Source organism: Pholcus phalangioides, unplaced genomic scaffold (genome assembly GCF_987345545.1).
Source record: "Pholcus phalangioides strain wild (caught in Gottingen) unplaced genomic scaffold, Ppha-v1.0 ptg000030l_1, whole genome shotgun sequence".
In the NCBI taxonomy this organism is placed as follows: Eukaryota; Metazoa; Arthropoda; class Arachnida; order Araneae; family Pholcidae; genus Pholcus; species Pholcus phalangioides.
In genome coordinates this window covers 6,624,786-6,646,410 of record NW_028301620.1, presented here as the reverse complement: position 1 = coordinate 6,646,410, position 21,625 = coordinate 6,624,786, and the positions used below count along the sequence as shown (strand labels likewise).

Sequence of the window (21,625 nt, the reverse complement as noted above, 5' to 3'; positions counted from 1 at the left end):
GTAAAAATCATCTGTTGATCAAATCGCTGTCCATCAAGAGGCAGCTAGAAAATTTCCCAAGACTTTGCAGAAAATTATTGAAGAGAAGGGTTATGCACCTCAGCAGGTGTTTAATACTGACGAAACTATTTTGGAAGAAAATGTCGCAAAGAACATTTATCACCCAAGAAGAAAAGCGAGCCCCTGGTTTTAAGGCAAGTAAAGGTAGACTTACTGTGTTGTTTTGTGCAAATGTGTATGGGTACATGATGAAGCTCACCAATTTTTCAAATCTACGAATCCATGAGCATTGAAGGGAAAGAATAAGTCAAAGCTCCTACACAGTATTTTGGATGAACAATAGAAAAACTTGGACTATGAAAACACTTTTCCTGGATTTGTTTAAATGGTGTTTCGTTCCAAAAGTCAGGAGGTACCTTGAGAGTGAAGACATGCCATTCAAAGTTCTTTTGATACTAAATAAAACTCCTGGACATCCAGATACTTTGATGTCCAAGAGTTGAAAGCTGATGGTGTGGAAGTCCTTTATATACCTCTTAATACAACATCTATCATTCTACCCCTCGATCGGGAGTAATGCAAGCATCCAAGGCTCACTATACATGACACTCAATAGATATGACAGTGCAGGCAATAGAATATGCAAATGCAGAAAATGGCTTGAAGATATGGAAGAATTACGCTATTGGCAATGCCATTACTGTCATCACTAAAGCTGAGGCAGCTCTTAAGACATAAACAGTCAACTCGGGTTGGAACGTTAGATTAACTTTTGCCCACAATGTGCGCTCCAGGACACAACCAGTTCTACAGGGCCAACTGAAGAGATTATAAAAGACATTGTAATGTTAGCAAAACAGGTGGGTGGAGAAGGATTCAATGATGAGAAACATAGCGGAAGGGCAAGTTCAAATCATCAGTAGATTATTTTCATAACATAGATCCGTCCATGCTATGTCCTTACCGTGTAGAAAAATTGGTAGAGGAAGATTTGTCGAAATACTCCACCATACTTGATGATACGAAGAAGAAACTGCAAACAGAAATCACAATGTTCTTCCAGAAAACATCGTTAACAATCTCGCTGCACACTCTTTTACATTCCCTTATACCTCTGCGTCACGCTGCTCTTCTCATGGTGATGATGATTAAATCTCATACATCTCATTTATGAGATTTAAAAAACCTATGGTTTCAGTTATTCATGGATTTCTTATATTCACTGCCACCCCGGAGCGTAAGCCCCGTTAATACGGGGCGGGCCTGGCGGTATACATACAGTATATATAAAATCTGGTGCTTCTATTTGATGAATCAATATTTTTCCGGCATTTGCATGCCATCCTAATCTCTTATGCTCATTGAAATTTAATTAAATTTTTGTCTAAAAAATAGAATGGTACTAGAAAATCATTTTGAATTGTGAATATCAGCTGATTCACAATCCTTTAGGATCCATATAATTAATTCTCCATCTTGTCTGACAAAATGTGGGTGGTTCTTTTTGCCCCTTATTCCTGAGGGTGCATAGATAGCACATTCTGGAGTCCTTTTTTTGTCCGTCTTGGCACATGAAAATTTCTTTTTATTTTGCTTTAATTATTTCTTAATTAATGTTGAAGATTTGAACCTTAGCAAACCATTTAGTATATATCTTTTTAGAAGAAAATATCTTTTGCAGAATGTTTTCTGAAAATGTAATTTAAAAAAAAATACCTCTTTAAACTTCCACACTTTGTTTTTTGATAAATACAAAATTGACAGTTATGGTTTAAGTAATAAGGTTTGACTGCAGGTCTAAGTATATATACAGTATATATATATATATATTCTGTATAGCTTTTTACAACCCCTCCCCTCCCATAATGTGGTATATCACTCTTTTAAATATGTTTAAGAAAATAAATTATCATTATTCATAACAAATTGTTTATCGGACCAGTCATGACGTCTACACACCAGTAGGTTCTCATATTCACTGTTTCGTGGGGATAAGTGACTTTGATTATTTTTAATTCTAACGCTGGACTGAATATAAAAATTGTATAAAATGCAAGTTATAAGAATTTATACATATGGAGAGGAAGGGGGCAAAGAAATAAAAATAGGTTTTTATATGGACCTTTTTAATGGAATAGGTGTGCCACTTTGAACCAGATCCAAGCACTAGTCGGGCAACAGTTTTGTTTCTACACACACACACACACACACACACACACACACACATTTATAGTTTTCCTTTTTTATTCATTGAGGCATACTTTTTATTTTAAATTCTCATTTATTCATCAGCTATAAATGCCATATGCATGCCATAATTATTGGAAAATGAATAATCTAACAGTATATAGCCTGCACAGGTTTTTATCTTTAAAAACTTTCCTGGCAAAAAAACTCAGACCACAAACGAGCTCTATTTTTTAATTTATTCATGCAATAATTATCAATTATTTGGGTACTGATATAGTTAGTAATTAAAAACAGTTACTCTACACATTGTCATCAATACATAGAGTCGATTGCCTTTACCATTTTTAACATGGTATTTAGGCATAACCTACTAGCAAAAATGTAGTTCTTACCCAACCCTGGGAGAGAGGGGGGGGGGCAGGAATATAGGAATTTTACAATAGATTTTCAAAAGTACTTTATAGAAAGCTAACAAAAAAGATTTAAAATTATTCAACTCACCTTTATATCAAGAATGAAATCCATGAAATGCTCATAGCGATTACTTTTCTTTCTACAGCGCAAGCACACAACTATTAAATTGAAAAAGTAATGTCAACTGGCAGCAGAAAATTTGCAAACAATAAAAATGAAATTAAAAAAAAAGAAGAAAACTTTCAATTTTCCACTATAAAATTTGGTAATATTTTTACTAAAACACAGATATATAAAAATTATGATATATCAGAAAAACGCTAAGGATGTAATACAAATTAAGCATTAGACAAACAAATACGTATAATCACAACTAAAAACTTATGGCTTTAGATAAAAAATACACCATGTTCATAAAACTACCTAGATTCTATTCAGATCTAAATAGTAAAGTCAGCCAATAAACAACTTAGATTCAACTGACCAATCCTCATTGAAGCAGTGTAAGTCAAGCCAGCAAAATGCGTAAATACAGACTCCGTTCCCTAGGACATAGAAATTGATTGCTTGGAAACTGTTTACCACGTGTAGGGAAAAAAGAAAAATGAAAAGGACACATTTTCGGAAGGGAAAACCTGCTTTACATCTTTTTGCCCATATTTTCTAAATGTTCACAAAGATACCAGTTTCTGAGATAGTCAAACCTCTCTTTCTCGAAAACTCTATTTCTCAAAAAACTCTTTATCTCAAAAAATGAAAAAAAAAAAAAAAAAAAAACCCTCACATTTATTGCACTAAATCAATGCATTTGTGCCTCTCTGTCTCAAAGTAATTTTCAAAAAACTATCTCAAAACACAGAGCCATGATGATAGTAAAAGTAAAACAAGAAATCATCGCATTATTCTTTCGTATAAATCTGGCATTTTTTCCAATGTTGAAAGAAATAGATAAGAAATGATTATTCATATATATTACAGCTTATTGTGTTGATGAATAGGCAGATTTTATTATTGGGGGGGGGGGGGTGCCACGTGGAAGACTTGTACAGCATGGCAAAAAGTCAGCCATCAGACAATTCAAAATTGCCTCAAGAAAACTGGGTTTGGAGTCATCTCCATGATGAAGGATCAAATCTGGCGGCTGACTGGAATTTTCACGATTCCCAGGACAATGCTGAAGATGAAATTTTGGAAAATTACTAAAAACACTTGAACCTTGAAATTTCATTTCCGTTTTCGTGGAAATGAACAGTTTACTACAAACTTATGGCACTTCAACTGATTCCGAAATTGTTGAATGTATGGTCAACTCGGGTAACAAAAAAATACAGCAAAAGATACTCCAGAGGTGGGGGGGGGGGGGGGTAACATCAGAAGTGCTTCGAACATATGGATGCTCATCTCAAACTTTATGTAAGAAAATTTGATTTCTGAATCAATTCTGGGGATGCTAGTACCAGTGCTACAAACTGCTGTGGATGCTCGAGCACCCGCAGTACTGCCACTGTCCATAGGGATTTTAAAAAAAGCGAGTGAAAAAACTATTTTTCAAAAAAAATTTCGGTCCTATCAGTTTTGGGATAACAAGGTTTGATTGTATATTGTTCAAATTTATTGCTAAAAAGCTGGTATGTATATTTAAATTTTCTTTTATTAAATTATGAAGTTGTTCATCTAAGCCATGGGTCTCCAATGAATTTTGCTGGCCAAGCTATTCCTCCCTCCCTTTAACAGGGGGTGCAACAGGAGTAACTGCACTGAACCCAGCACTTGCAGAGATTAAAATTAAAAAGGTTCATACAATGAAAATTATAGCAGGAATAAAACAAGGTAATTGAGATTCAACTATGGGAATATGTGTTTACATAAGGAATTAATAAAAAAAACTTTTATGTCTCACAAAAACAATCCACAGTGGAACCATAATGAAGGTAAAGGCTGTGTTTGGTGCTCTAGATGTAAAATTCACCCATAGTTTGTTCAAAACCATCGGGGTGGGGGGGGGGAGACTATAGGGAAGATAAACATAGATGCTTGCTGAAGGCAGCAGAGAAATTTTTGTTTCTTACTTGTGGCTCTAGCCCCATAATTATTTTCTCATTGGTTCCATATCTGGCATAAGGGCAGCCCTGATCATCTATAATTAGTACATCTAATCACTATTAGACCATTGCTATAATGCACACTGAGATATTTCATGCTTTTATTAGGACAGCAGATAAAAACATTTAACATTAGAACCAGACATTTATCAGTTAAATTATGCTCTCAATATTATATCATTTTTTTCATCTCCTGCCATGATCAATAAAAATATCAAAATATTAAATAAGAATAATAACCTTGACTCCTGTTATATCCCCCAAATATATGATTGATAATAGTAGTCTCTCTTATAGTGGGATCCATGCTACATAAAAGAGAAAAGATGAATGAATTTTTTTAAGTTGCTAAATTTAGGACAACAAATCAGATTTTATGGCATTGAAAGAGATTTAAAAAAAAAAAAACACAAAATGATATAGCTTAATATGTAGTATTAACTTGCCTACTGCTTAATATAATCATGAGTCATGACTGAAAATACTGATTCGTTAATAACAGACAGTACTTGCATGGAAAATATACAGAGATATACAGCTGCATCATACATGTCTGTAAAAATTTAATAGTTTCAATGTGCTTCTATATTACATTTAGGATGATGTGATGTGAGACCACAGTTCAAGCATTCAACATTCTTTACTATTGTAAGTTACCTCTAAGACTAATAGTTTGAGAATTAACTATCGGATAACAATAAAAGTGAAGAACCTGTATTAGTACAAATATAGTTGGGTATTACAGTTGAATTCCTTATAACGAACGCCAGGAGACCAGAGGAATCACTTCATTAAAACAAAATTTCGTTATAAAGGAATTTCAGATTACCTAGCATTGTTCCTATATAAACTTATTTAGGTGATTAGAAAAGTGTTCGTTAAAACGAGATTTGCTATAACGATATTCGACTGTGTGGCGGTGCTGTCAGCAAGAGTGCGTAGGTGTTGGCATTCCATATCATAAATCTGCCAACACATCGTTTTCGTGAGCGCATATTTTTTTTACCTCTCTTTCGCTGTTCGAGAGAGAAGGCTTACGTTTCTTGCAGAGTCAAGATGTCATTTTTCTGTGTCTGTGTATTCTCGTTTTGTATATGTGTAAAGTACCATGTGTTTCTTCAAATTAATAAACTTTATATTTAGCCATTATCTGGAATCAAACAATTTTTTAGAGTGAAATTCGAGCTATCAATGGATAAATCACTTCAATTTAAGTGCCAGTACTCAACTTTCTACGCTAGTGATACATCCACATTGGATACCCTCAACTGCAATGTGATTTCGACAGAAAATTTATGCAAAATGTACAGATCAAATAGGGATATGTTGATGTTTTTTAAAGGCAAGCTTAACAACAAACTGAGATATACAGTGTCACAACACAATGTGATGCTTTGGCTATTTTCTATGTTGTTTCCACAGACAGATACATTTGTTGTATGTATTGTGCAATCAACTTGGAGAAACCTCCTTTGTAAAACTCTATGCCTTGGTATTTGGCTATTACTTTTGACAGACTGTTGGACCTCTGCATTGCTTCCTAAATGATGTTTCAACAGTGCTGACTAAAAGGCAAAGAATCCAGAGGTGCTAGGATCGGGTTATAGGCAGGGCGATTCAATTTCCCTTATTTCAGACAATTTCCTGTACAATATCCCATGCTATGCATGTTTCTATATTGTTGTCAAAGAAGATAACCACATAATACTGATTTTTCTTGTTGAATTCCATATTGATTCAACTTGATTCATCATGGGCAAGCCTATCTGCTTCTAATCTATCTTTTCCATGACTCTGCACATGTGCTCTTTCACCTCTAGCCTCAATACAGTCTCTAACTCAGTTTTAAACTCTTTATGTACATTCTTTTTTCATATCTGTATGTGAAACTTACTTTTGGAACATCTCTTGTTTATTGAGAAATAGACGAGAAAAAAAAAAACCAATAATGGTTATGTTTTTAACACTTCATTAACATGATTAAATACTTACTTTTCACTGTCATCAATAGAATACAGCGATGCTCTTCGTAAATTTTCTATCACAAATCTCAAAAATTCATGTGCATCCTCTTGTTGTCCAGATTGAAAATGGTCAGCTATTACTGAAGTATAAATGAGTAGTAAATTAAAAATAGAAACACATCCCATGCATTAATGTGAATGTACAATTTATTATTATTTTTTAATTTTTGAATATTCTAAGTTCAAGATAACACTATAAAAGTTTGATAAAAGATCTTTTGCAAAATTTCAAAAAGTAATTATTAAGCCTATTGGTTACATTTGTGTGAGTAAATGTAACCAATAGTCTTATTAGTTGTTTTTCCAAGTTTTATAAAAGATCTTTTATGAAACTTTTACAGTGTAATCCTGGACTAAGACAGTTTAAAAAAATAAAATGAAATAAAAATAAGTAAAACACTGTTCAATGTATGTGTGAACATAAAATAATAATCGTATCCAATTAAAGTACTCATTAAGTAATAAATCAGATAAATAATCTGGAAGAGCAAAAAAGATTACATACATATGCAGAAGAACTTAATACATTGAAATAACTAATTTCTGAAAGCCCCTCAAGTTATTGCAAGGTAAAATTACAGAACAATTTTCAGAAAATATATTACGTCAAAGATTTAAATTGCTTTGAAAATTTTAATTTACTTGTTCCATTCCAAATATGAGAAAAATGTCTTAACCAACCCTGCATCAGAAAAACTACAAATGATTTGTAACTATCACAAAACATCTTATCTGCTATTTTCAATGTTTGTGTGCATTTTTGTAAAACTTGCACATATTTTCACAAAGATGTAAATGTTTCTTCTAAACATTCAAGCTTTCATCACATGTTTTTTGCTTATAACAAGTGTAGTTTTCAACTAAATCTTACAAAACATACAGATAATTTGACAATTTTAAAATTACACACCATACTAAATTTTGAAATGAAACAATTTTGTATCTCATCAGATATGAGCATTTAAAATAGTAGTTCTTAACCAGGGGTAAGGCGAACCATTTTTGCGGGAAGTGAAGAAAAAATCATGTGTTGACTGATTGCTCATAAAAATTTAAATGATTATAAAAATTGAATTTTTTAATTCTTTAGAAAACATGGATCACTGTGACACATCATTTTTAGGTTTTTGTGTGTTGCAAAAGTTTTTCTTTTTAGTTAGTGATGGTACTTGTTTTTCATTTCAAATAGGGAGAAATACCACTAATATATAGAGCATTTTGCAGTTCGTTTACATTCATATCTCCTGTTATTAGCATACTGCATCTAGATCTGATACTGTCATGCGCATGACTCATGCATAAAATATCAAAACTACATAATGCCAAAAAATTTAATCAAGTGTCAAACACACATATATATTGTTGCTGTAGCTAGAATCGAAAAATTAAAAAAAATATTTTTAGTTGTTTTTGAATTGAAAAAAAAACTAAAATGAACTATTAGCCAATGCAAAAAGTAAAATAATATATAAAAGAATGCATAAAAATTAATGTAGATGATTAATATAGTTACAGAAAACTTGATTTACAACAAATAGAAAAACACTATCCAAGAAGATGCATTAAGGTATATCATATTGCACTAGGGGGTATGAGATATAGGAAAAGGTTAGGGCAACCGATTTAAAGGAAAAAATTTTCAAGTACGCATACATGAAAGTTTTTAACAATTTGGCTGCAAACTACATTGAGCAACTTTTCTGAAAATGACAGTTGAATACAAATACCATGAAGAAATACAAAGGTATAGGCAATATAGTGAGATTTATTCAAGTTACTTGCTGGAAGTAGTTGAATGATAAGGGATTTTCCACAAATTTTTTTTTCTTTCAATTTTAATTTTATTCCAGTTCAATATATGACATAAATTACAATGTGTATAATATACTATTAGTCAACAAGAGGCAACAAAAAATAATCAACATATTTCAATTATTTTTTGTTATCTGATTATTTCCTTCAATTTCTTTCACTTTGACATCATATATGTGTTATGTTCAAGCATTTCTCTTATATAGCATCAGATGCGTATTCGTATGATGCTACGAGCTCATTCTTGAAATATTCAGAATTTTTAGAAGAAACATTCATATCTTTGTGAAAATATATGCGTGATTTTCACGAAAATGAACAAAAGCATTTTGTTTTTGCAAGTTCCCCTAAATGCGCTCATGAATAAATTCTCACTACAACATGTGGCGTACAGGCATAGGGTTTACATAACATATACCCATGGCTATATAGTGTAATACTACTGAATGTTCAACTGAGTCACTGCATATCCTCTTCAGTCCCAGAACAAAAACAGACTACTGAAAAAAATTTTTTATTGATGTGTTTATTAGATGTCAGAATGACCATTAAAAAGAAAATTTTAATTTCTGTGAATGAAAAATCTTCATTGCTATAATTAATTTGGGTCGATATCTTCACTAAAATTCACGCCTTAACTTGAAAAAAAAACCCCCATTAAAATCATTAACCCTCACAGTGGCAATCCTGAGATATCCCGGGTTCTTAAACCTCGCTCAAAATGGCAACCCTGAGCCCATATATTGTTGTAAATTTTCTCCTGGTAACATGCTTTTCTCTCCCCCCCCCCGGTTCTGTCAATCAACTGCCAGTAGGTAGAGTCACTAAAAAACTGATAACAGAAGAGAGGGAGAGAAATAATTTTTTTTTTCTTTTCCTTCGAAATCGTTATACGATTATGCTTACAGCATGAATAACAGAAAACAATTTTTTCCCCTTTCTTTCATTTCATTATTATTTTGTGTTGGGGGGGAATGCATCAACTCACAAAGATCGGGGAAAAATAGTCTTCTTGAAAATAGGTGGCAATTTCTAGAAGATTTTGTGATTTCCAATGTGGCAGTTATCAGGAAAGTTTAAAAAAAAAACAGCTTAAAGGGTGAAAATCATTAAAACTGAGGATCCGCATATGTGGACCTCTGGAACAAAAAGGAATATGCACCAGTTATATGCACTATAAAGTTGAAAGCAACCACACAGAAGGATAGGCGATTCATAAGATTCATGTAGATGATTCAAAAAATATTTTTCGATTTTTTAAATGTAATGCTAACACCATTGCATTCTAATTCTGTTAAAAAAACAAAGAAATCAACCCACATTTGATGTTTTCATATATATGAACAGGCTTTATCACGTTGCCAGACTGCCTAAGAGCTTCTTTCACATGCTTTTGTAATTCACACATCATACAAAACTCGTAGCATTTACCTGGAAAATGAAAGAACAGTGTCGAACTTAGTTTATACAACAATAATTCTGTGGTGTTTGGTCAGAACATGATAACTCCAAAATCACATTTTTGAGATATAGCATTTTCATTGTCATTTACAAATCAGAAATTAAGCATACACACAAATGCAAATGAAAATATCATACGTCAGAATGTTGTTTAGCCATACGCATATATTTGTGCATTTATCTCATTTCTAATTAGTTATAATTAACAAGACCTACTACTAGATCGAAAAGACATTTTTTGGAGACATCATGTTCTGACCAAACGCCACAGAATTATGCAGAGTTGATATTTGCACATTTTTAAAAACAAAACTGAAGCATAAAGTTTGAAAAATCCTGAATAATTTAATATAGAGAAGGAAAGGTGCAAAGAGATGGGGAAAATTACTTACACGATGAGCTATGGTCATTCAGCAAGAGGTAGTTGGCCAATGGCGGACAATAAGTAAGGCACTGTATAACTGTGTTTAGAAAACAGGTATTTCCTAGATTAGCTAGACCAGCACCAACTTTTTGCACTTTCTGCCATTCTAACAGTACCTGCTCAACAGGCAGTATCGGAAATTCAGGAACTGGCACATCGTCATCATTTGAAGGAGACACAGTCTTATCACAATTTCCACTCACCACTGCTGGCACATTTATTTGAACATCACCACCAGTATTTGTACTTACAGCTTCTGAATCCTTGCTCTTCATTTTGGAATCTTCATTGCCCATCTTGGAATACTCTTTCCTACTTGTTGGCTCAGAGTGCATGTCATTCTCTGCAGACCTTGTAGATTTGTTAATTTCTACAGACCCTGAACTGCTATCACTGTTAGTGGGCTCTGAATTTCCATTTATTGCTTGTGAATATAAGATCGAAACATCTTTATCTGGGGACATTGGTATCAACTTGGAATCTTGGGCTGAAACTTCAGCTGAATCAATTCTTGTAGTTCCCAGTTCAGATTTTACAAGTTCCATGGTTTGTGATGACTTTTTGCTGTCAGACTCTTCATTCAGACCATTAAGATGCACAGAATTTATACTTCCTCGCACAGTTTCTAAATCTTGTACATCTATGACACATGCTGCAACATCTCTTTGTCCGATTTTTCCACCCTCAGATTCATCCACTTTTCCATTGACTTTCAGAGATTCTATAAAAAAAATTTAAAATTCAAAATTTCAATCGCAGTAAACAATGCAAATCAATCTAATTTGAAGCTGTTAATCACATACAATTTCGTTAAAATTAAAGAGCACAAAAAAATAGAAGTTTATACTATTTATGAAATCTTAATTTCCAACCATTTTTAATAAACTTTCATAGCTAATCTATGAAAAATTAAATTTTCATTCAATCTTGACATAATGCTTTGATGCCTCTGCTTTGTGCCCATTCAAGCCCATTCATGTGCCCATAATTCAGAAAAATATTGAATTACAATTTGTGAGTGGGGTGGAATTTAAAGCGATAAAAGTAACAGACATCTTTCAAAGAAGTGAGTCTCAGACAGGTGATACTCGCAGGGATTTGAAATGATACTACTTCCACTTAACTTTCTTTCAAACCAGCACAACTTAGGTCTATCATCATGGGTAATTTACTACCTAGTAAGTTGTGCCGGAAGTGTATGTGTGCACCTAACAGTCTGAGTGGATGTCTAGTGTTGTGTCTGATTTTTCAGTGATGCCATCTATATTGCAGAAGTGAAGTGTAATGATTGAATATTTGCGCTGTTTGTAGGCCTGTTGCTCTCTGTGGCGAGACTTTTTTAATAGGGAGATTGGCTCGCATTTGCACCTTGAAGTTGGGATCCACAGAAAACCAACTTCAGCCGACTACCACTGTGGCGATGGTGGGGCTCAAACCAGGTTCCCGCAATGCGAGTCCGTCACTATGACCCCTTGACTACCACAGCGGCCTTCTACTTGACTGTACATGCACGTAGTAGGCCTACACATTCCTCTACAGAATTTCTAATGAATTGGTACATGCGGGAATATGTGTTCTGAGTGTATGTGTCACCCTAACAAACTTATGTTGTCAGAATTGGGTTTGTTTCATGTTCCTGCTGGTGCTGAGAATGCTGAAAATTTTCCACTCTTCAACCATTCAAACAAATTTTTGCAAGTGTTGTAGAAATCAACATCCTCACCTACAACCGAACACCATTTTCTAAGCTTCAGCGATATTCATTTTCCCAATCGAAAGATGAATAAAAGAGGAAGTGCCTCAAACAACTGCTTTTAAGAATCTTTTTTATTTTAAATCATGCCGATACCACTCTGTCGTCTTTTCTTTTTTGGCGCTTATTAAACTTACAGGTGATTGCCCAAGCGTGTTTTTGTAATAAAAAAATTAACCCACCCCCACACACATTACTGGAAATGTTACTTCAATGACTGAACAGCAGAAAGATGCAATGGATCCTCCTTAAGACGTCGCAGTTGGGACCACATCACATTAAACTTAAAAATTCTTAAAAGGACATAATTTCTGTATGGAAAAATGAATTGGGAATATGGAGATAACTCTTTTAACTAGAAACCAACTAAAGTGGATTCACTGTGTATGAATTTCCACAGATTTTGTCATTGGTTTAACTTATGGGCTTAGAATTTAGTTCCGGAACACTATGACAGAAAAAAATTATATTGCGCAAAACATTATTGTACACAGATATTTCTTGCTATGTGGGAGCACTTTCTGTTTAACATATGCACTACTACAAGTACATTCAAAAAGTTTGGGGCTTATGTTATAGGGTAAGAATGAATACAGATAGAATCTGTTTATTTGGTGTTTCCTTCGAAGGAACTAGCCCGTGCAATTATACATTTTTGCCATTGTTCATACAAAGATGTGAAAAGCCTCTTTTTGAAACATCCTCCAGTGCCTTCACTGCATCTCTTCTGAACCTGAGAATCATTACCTCTCAAACAAATTCCTTATCCAAGGAAAAAGTCACATGGGACAAGATTAGGGCTGTGGAGGTTCCATAATATGATTTTTGACAGGTAATCTGACACCAAGAGGAACCTGTAAGGCTGCACATTATCATGATGGAGCATCCACGACTTGATCTTCCAAAGATCTGGTCAAATAGGTCTCACTGAATCATGCAGACAGTTAAGGACTCATAGGTTCCTCCTGGTGACAAAACATCACATTCTGATACTTCCACAATCAGCATATTCCCCCAATCTTGCCCCATGTGACTTTTCCCTTGGATAAAGAATTCCCTCAAGAGGCAATGTTTTCCAGGTTCCAAAGTGCAGTGAGCAGTGTCAAAGACACTGGAGGATGACAAAAATGACTTACAATCCACATTTACATTTTTATATTAATAATGCCAAAAATGCATAATTGCACAGGTAGTTACTTCAAAGGAAACACCAAATAAACAGATTCTATCCATATTCATTTTTCTGTAATAAAATGTGTCTTGCAACTTTTTGAACATAGCACTATGTCTGTGGGTACATGGCCATGTGAAATTCATTCCAAGAGAAACATACTCTTATTTCTAACTCCTCTCAGGGTCTGTCCAGACTATTTTTATAGGATCCTGTTTTTGTGAAAAGAGAAACAATCTAGCTATTTTATCACAAGAAATGAAATGCCAAATTTATGGTTTTGTTAGTTTGTAGATCGGGAACTTGATAAAGGGCTAAAGAAAACAGACAGTCCATTTTGAGTAGACAGACCCGATTCTGGAGTAAGCACAAATACAAAAAATGTCCAACGAGGTGGATAGAAAATGATAGCTATAAAAACGGATGCCAAATATATTAGCAATACAACCCAAAATAAGAGTAATTGCCATGAAATATTAATAAATTATGAGACAATATAATACGCTGCCCATAAAAAAATTATGGTTGTTTTATTTAAAGTATAGATAGCTTTTCAATTTATCCTACTATAAATATCACGTATCTTTTTAAATGTGCAGATTGTGATTGAATATACAGGATAAGCTATATATACCCAAGGATAAGCTATTCCATTTATTCATTGCTCTATTAGAGAAAAATTCCCTGAAAAATTCTCCAGAACCTGCACAACCTGGAGTTGTCCCCACGTCGTAGCACGCAATAGATTGTGTTTTCATAACTAATGATCCATTTTATCTATCCTGTTAAAAATTTGAAACACTTCTATAATATACTCTTCCCCCCCCCCTCCCCCAGACACACCTGCATTTCTCCAATGTAAGCATATTCAAGAGGTCAAGTCTTTCTCAATAGCCTTGTGTGGGCCAAAAACAAAAAAAAGAATACATAGCTCTTCTATGCATCTCAACAAATTCTATGTCCCTCTGTAGCCCCATTCACGTGTGCAAATATTGCAGTAGCATTGGGAATGCAAGCATCCACTTAACAACTTTTTTACTTCATAAGGAAAGAAATAAAGAGCAGTCTTTGGTGAAAATCCTTGAAAAAGTGTGTTTAAAACCCGCTTTTTCTATTTCATTTGTGAACAGGGCTTGTAGGTATTATGGTAGAACCTCTCTTAACGGACACCCCTCTTTTACGACCAAATCATAATTTTCCCTCATATAATAAAATTATGCATTTCAAACTACTGATTAGCAGTCACCTACCTCTCTTTTATAGGAGAATTTTTTGTCCCACCAGTGTCTGCTTGAAAAGTAGCTTTTTTTGGACTTGAAGACCAAAACTGCTGAAGAATTAGTTTGGGTATGTCCTCAATGTTTCTCCAACACTAGTGATGTGCAGTCGGTTTCTTATTACGCGTCTGATTATAAATCTTGATACCTGCCTTCAGAAGAATCAGAACCTTCCCCTTCAACACCCAGCAACAACCAATAGAAATGACTGTAATGATCTGATTCTTACAATGTAGGCGACTTTTCTAATTTGTCAAACAACATAGCAGTGACCCAAAGAGTTAAAAGTATTCAGAAAGAAAAAAACGCAAGCCAAGCTGCTCAGCAGTGCAAGTACAGCCCAAGACCATGAAAAAATTTATATCTGTTCCAGTATCCAATTGTTGCAGTACCTGTATTTCCTCCTGATCGCTAGCATTGGTATTACGTTAAGGACAAACTCAAACCAACAACAGCCTTCAAGCCTAAAAAGCCACTTTTCATCTGTGAGCAAGTTTTTTATTTAAAAACTTTTTGCGGAAACTTTAACTTAAAACTTAAAAATTCTTTAAAAAATAAGTTTTATGTTCTTAAAACAACTATTTTTTTATTGATTTTTTTTAAAGATTTTCCCTGCCATCTTTTTCCACATTGGTAGACACAGGGGTTATATAGTAAGGGCTGTTCCATCTCTTTAATGTTGCACTTACCGCCTTGGTTCAATGGGCATGGTTCTAGAGCTGATGTGTGATATGTTTTTTTTGCAGATGCCATCAGTTTACAAAAGAATTATTTTAAATTTTAATTGCTTATTTTTTACTATTTTCAAGAGTGATCTCATTCATGGTGTTGTTTTAGTATCACATGTATATGGTGTGGTATTTGTATAATATATAAGGTAAGAAATAGATTAAATCTAAGAAATATTTGGGTAAGTAATAATATCTTTTGATAATAGCATTCAAAATAATATAAAACATTTTATACTAGGATTTTTCTAAATATTTACTTTTCATGTTTTTATGTTGCAGTTGTATTAACAACAAAGTCCAAGACATATAAAAGCTACACATAATTCAAATGAAACAAAAATATAATCAAAAATTATTTTAAAAAGTTCAAAAGATAATTGAAACTATGTCTCGAGTTGACTTTCAATTAACCCAATGAAAGTTAATGTGATTCAATTGAAATGGATCAGAGAAATATATTTTTACGTGAGGACATAGTGAAACAAAGCGGTAGTGATACAAGAATTGTGACTAGGAAGAAAAATTGCATAGGGGTGTAGCAAAGAGATGTTCGTATACAGTCAAGAAAGAGAAAATGACCACAGTGGTTCTGAAATGTAAGGGTGTGATGATCAATCTGCAGAATAGGGGGAGGAGAAATGGACCAATCAACAGATAGCAAAAATCAGCAGATTGAGGTGAAAACACACAGGTTTGTTCAAGTCATGCACCTCGTTGAGTGTAGGCTTTCTCTCTCCTTCACCTTGCTTCTAAAGTATGTGTGGTGTAGAAAACAATATAATCGCTTCCACTGCTAGTCTCTATTATACACTCCCATACCTCTTGGTACGCTGCAGTATATTCGTAGCCTTGGTGAAGAGAGAAAGAGAGAAGTTACCTCCCCCAATGCAGAATGTTTAGCACTGTCCTGCGACGAGCCCTCGGCTGACTGGAAATGTTCTACGGTAAAAATCCCCATTTCTTGAAATGCTTCCAAATTGTTCCGCAGTAGCAGTAATTGTTCTGCGATGTATGTTGCACATTTTAACACATTCTGCTTTGAGGGTTACCTCATAAGGCAAATACAAACATCAGCTTCTTGGTCACTGCACTATATGCAGGGGCCTTGGTGGAAGTTACCTCGTAAGGCAAATGCAAAGTTATGTTTAAATGACTGAATGGAGCAAGCCAATAAATAAACAGATACTTATGAAAGTAATATAAAAGATAATTTTGGAAAGAATTCATTAAAATGTGCAGTACAGTGCCGGGAGAGTGTTTTCCTCTTACATAAGTATTTTTAATTCTTTTTAATGAATTGTGGAATTTAACACTTCTTTTTTTCTTTTGTCTCTTTTGGCTGAGGCCTGCCTTTACTTCTTATCTTCAGCTAAAGCCTTCTGACGTTCATATACCAACCTGTTGTATTTTTCACTTGGCGACTGCAGTCACATTATAAACATCCCATTTTCTGTCTTGTTCCTGTTCGGATGGAATTCACAAAGAAACACGTGATCCCTATTGACTAATCAGAATATATCATCTCTGTCAGATTGTTCTAAATCTAGTTGTGTCACACACTTCTTGACAGGAACTTTTAGGGTAAGGAGGTCTGCTTTTTCCAGCTAGACTGACCCAAATTGCTATGAAATTCTATTTGAAAATTAAATAAAATAGAATATAAGAGTTTTCCTGTCGTGGGGTGCTCCCAAGGGCAGAAGATGGATGATGGTGGGTGAGTGATTTTTTGTTTTTGTATTTTTTTTGAGTGGCTTTTGGTGAGATTATCTATACAAATACAAATACAACGCCACAACAGGCAAAATGCCCAACGAGGTGGCTGATAAAAAGATGCCCATAAAAATATGGTTGTCATATGTTTCAAAAATACAGCAACCCAATTAAAAATGCAAATTACAAACAATATATACACAAACATATCTGACTTATTATAATTTCTATTTGAGTGGCTTTTAATATAATTCTTTCCATAATGTGAATTTGATTTTTGTTTTAATTGAATTTCTATACAATGACTAAAGTCACAGTTTTTAAAATTTTAAGTGTTTAAATTAATGTGCTAATATTTTAAGTTAGATTAATTGTTTTGAAGCTTAATATTTGAAATCTAATTGCGGAACGAAATGTCACCTCAGTCTTTTAATGAGTATTGTTTATTTTAAATAAATGTTGTAATCCAGCCTAGCGATAACAGCTTGTGCAAACTATTGTAATTAACAAGGTGGCAAAGTGGGCATGTTAGCATGTTCTGCAGGGGAATGACGCCACATGTACCGTCAGCTGATACTGACTCTACAGCGCCTTATGAGACATCCCTTTATATGGACCTGGATAGACACACTATCATGAAAGCAGAAAAGTTTGTGACGTTCTCAGTTTCCAATTTAAAACTTGCACATATAAAAAATTTTAAGTGGCAATACTAATTTTCTAGTTGCCACCGTGACCCAAGATTGTTCAAGCCCCTAACATGAAGAGTTTGTTCTTGAATATTGGCTTAAAAAAATGTGGATCGCTACAGTTTATATATTTATATACAAAAAAAAAAAATTCATTTTATGCAGAAATAGAAATAAATTACCAGAAATAGGCAGTTTAATAAGACTGCATGACGAGCTCTCAGCTTCACGAAGTTTCATTTCGATATCTTTTCTGATATCTCCATCGTTACTCTCAAGATCAGGAGCCATTGCGTGTTTCTATTCAAATAAACTTTGAAAAAAAATCACTGGAACTCATCTAAGGATAAAGAAAAACACTAAAATTAATAAATGTCCAATCAAAACCAAACAAAATTATTGAAAATGAAGAAAACTGCAACATATAAAACATTCTACTGAGTAGAGATTCAACATTTAAGTTATATCCCAGGAGAAACATGAGGTTAATCTCCCAAACTCAGAGGATTGTGGAGGGCACTTTACTGGTGCAAATGACAGCTCCTTTCCCCCCCATGTTGGTGGAAATGGTTACACAGATTTCAAATAGTTTTGCATTGTTCACACTTCAATTTAGTCATCATATAGAAAATTTGAGGCATCAATGTTGATTTTTCTAGTCGCCATGGCAGTCTTGTATTTGTATTTATTTGTAACTTGTGCCTGAAATTTGGCAAGCCCTGGACAATTCTCAGGAGCAACAGGTGAAAGAGCTGCAGAGTTTATGAACAGCTGCCTTAAAATATGCAGAAAGCTGTTACAGGTTGTTCACAGTAGTGGGTCGAAAATATCATGGTAAACCAAGGAGTTCTTTGCGGACTTGCGAATACAAAGTACTGCGGGGGGAAATCAGTATCATTTATTGAGCAGTGTGGCACCACCTATCAGCAATTTTTTTTAAAATTTGAAACATGGTGAGCACATTGTTTGATGTGTCTGCAAATGGAATTTAGTGCCATTTTCAGTAAGAACAGTCAAATGCTGGAAAAATCGATCTGGTCTATCTAATCTAAAAAGTTTCATTTTTAATCTGAATACCTTATGATGTTTAACCCAGAAAAATCACCACAGCATTTATTTTTAACCCAGAGAATTATTTATAATTCAGACCTCAAGAGCTTATTTATATCTATACTGTTATATTTTTTCTCGTGTTTAGTCTAGAACAGTGTTTCTCCACCACCAGATCACGGCCGACATCAGTCAAACCGGGCCGTGAATGGTACAAGATCTCATTTTCCCCATTTATTCTCTATTAGTTGTGTGTATGACAGGGCCCCCCTCCCCACACACACACAAAAGAAATCAACCAGGCCGCGGGCTTCCAAAGGTTGAGAACCACTGGTCTAGAAAGTGATCTCTTTTATTATGCTTGTTTGTTTGGGCTATTACGATTTCCGGGTTTTATTTGAACCCAGATCGATTTATTATTTAAATAACAGTCTGGGCTTTATTTAAACCTTGACCAATTTATTATTTAAACAACGGTCCGGGCTTTATTTTAAACAATGGCCGGGTTTTTGAACCCAGATCGATTTATTATTTAAACAACGGTCTGGGCTTTATTTAAACCCAGATCGATTTATTATTTAAACAACGGTCTGGGCTTTATTTAAACCCAGATCGATTTATTATTTAAACAACGGTCTGGGCTTTATTTAAACCCAGATCGATTTATTATTTAAACAATGCCCGGGTTTTATTTAAACCCTGATCAATTTATTATTTAAACAACGGTCCGGGCTTTATTTTAAACAATGGCCGGGTTTTATTTAAACCCAGATCGATTTATTATTTAAACAATGCCCAGGTTTTATTTAAACCCTGATCGATTTGTTATTATCCACAGTTTTATTTTTTAAACAATACAGAGCTTATTTTTGTTTATACCATTTGTTTTTTGCTGTTTTCTATGCTGGTGATTTTTTTTCTGGCGCACATAGTGTCTGGCGATTTTTTCTCGGACCATTGGACATATTTGGCATTGGAAAAAAAAGTCCAACCTGTCCCTTATACCAAAGCTGTTCCTAACCTTGCCTCCCCAGACTTCCAAGTCTTATCTCCGCCTATGATCCAAAAGAATGGCTTTGTTTCACTCTGCTTTTGAACGCTTTTCCTCGCCAAAGAAAAAAAATCCACGGACTACTCTCAGCTGTTCCCTTCTTTCTTTCTCTGCGTCCTGCACCAGCACTTATGGTACTACAGATACCGTTCCAATGCCATTCTTGATTTTCCACAACGGCGATTACTTAACAATACATAAAAATGTGTCTGCATTTGAATTTTTTGACGCTTCACGGATGTAACCATGAAAGATATGTTTTCGTTTCTCTTCTCATTCTGAAGCACACACTCTGAAACATATCCTGAATTTCATTCTAGAGGGCTCGTTCCGAAAAGTTATTTTTTGATCACCCGGTACTTACATAATAGATAAGTTGGCTTCTTGACAATTGACACTGGGATGACCCAGCTCCCTGACCCTTATATCTATCTATCTACCATGCCTCGAGATAATTGAACTGAATCCTTGTGTTCAATCAACAGCAATAATAATGATAAAATATGTGAATCCTTCCACATGCGCGGGAAAGGGGGGGGGGTTAGCCCTGAAGACAAGGAATGAAATTCATTTTTTTAAACCATTTTAAACTATAAGTACGTTCAAAAAAAGGGGTCCCGCTCAACGATATTGGATACCCATTGCAGCTACTGATTGATTTATAAATGTTTCATAACTGGGGTTTTTTTTTTTTTTTAAACCTAATCCTCAATAAGTACAATCATGTGCTACATAACTAAATAGTGAATGATTTATTCAACGTATTTAATTAATGTCATTGGGATCATCAAAAAAAGTGATCCATTCGAAGAGATCGATATCCATCAACAGTAAAAGAAATCAACACAATTGAAGTGAGAACGACTGTGTTGTAATTCGCCGGCCGGCCATGGCGCCACTTCAAACAAAATAAAATACACAACATGCAATGAATGAGAATTTATTAATTCACTCACCGGTCTCAAACATGGCTTGATTCGTTGCGAATTTATTAATTTTATACATTTGAGTTTATCTGCAAAATAAAAATTAAGAAAATTAGTAAACAGCAGATAATGAAAAAAATAAAAAAAAGTGCTCCATGGATTTTAGGAACACGACTATTGATTAGGATGAATTTTACGTTCATGGTCACTCCACCCAAGATGGAAAATTAAAAAATATCAGATAAAATTGATAATACTGATAATATTGATATACTTATATCGGAATTTGTGATAATTTTTGTGTGGATATAATCCTCGATGATATAATCAGATATAAATTTTGAAATCGTTTTTTTTTTTAATTTACTGACCATACTTTTATAAGAAAAATACGGGTCATTAAGAAAACATGAAACACGCTAACTATCGCCAAAAGTAATGCCAAAGACGAACTCCAAAATCACGAGTGGCGAGAAATGAAGCACCGCGATGAATTGCGGAGGATTGAAATGAATGCTATGGAATAAAATTCTTAAAAACATGACAAATATGTTAATATTATTGCTTTCTGTCGAATTATCACAACGTAATTCATGTAGTGAGAAGGTAATTTCAATTCTTGATTTCATTAAAGCTCACGACTTATTGATGAATTTGAACGAGCTCGTCAAGTTGGCTTCATTGAAATTATGTGAAAAAAAAGAAATTTTTGCAAAAATAGTTGCAATGACCAAAATTACGTGAAAATTCAAAAATGTTGTAATACTTACGGGACGTACGGTTACGTGGGTTGTGTTTGATTTACCAACATTGTCAATTTATCTGCAACTTAAGCAACAA

The 21,625-nt window shown here is 34.1% G+C and overlaps 1 protein-coding gene across 1 annotated transcript in view; it reads right to left on the bottom strand.

Moving 5' to 3' along the window:
* The window catches only part of LOC149067506 (uncharacterized), a 51,091-nt gene extending 30,121 nt beyond the window's left edge, over window positions 1-20,970 (bottom strand). The window contains exons 1-7 of the mRNA XM_089252786.1: window positions 20,816-20,970; window positions 17,941-18,098; window positions 10,396-11,148; window positions 9,863-9,973; window positions 6,699-6,810; window positions 4,947-5,014; window positions 2,692-2,762 (exon numbers count right to left, since the gene is read on the bottom strand). Of these exons, the coding sequence (XP_089108912.1) occupies window positions 2,692-2,762; window positions 4,947-5,014; window positions 6,699-6,810; window positions 9,863-9,973; window positions 10,396-11,148; window positions 17,941-18,049 (1,224 nt within the window). The 5' untranslated portion in view covers window positions 18,050-18,098; window positions 20,816-20,970. The remainder of the gene's footprint in view (window positions 1-2,691; window positions 2,763-4,946; window positions 5,015-6,698; window positions 6,811-9,862; window positions 9,974-10,395; window positions 11,149-17,940; window positions 18,099-20,815) is intronic.
* Between the last annotated feature and the right edge of the window lie 655 nt (window positions 20,971-21,625).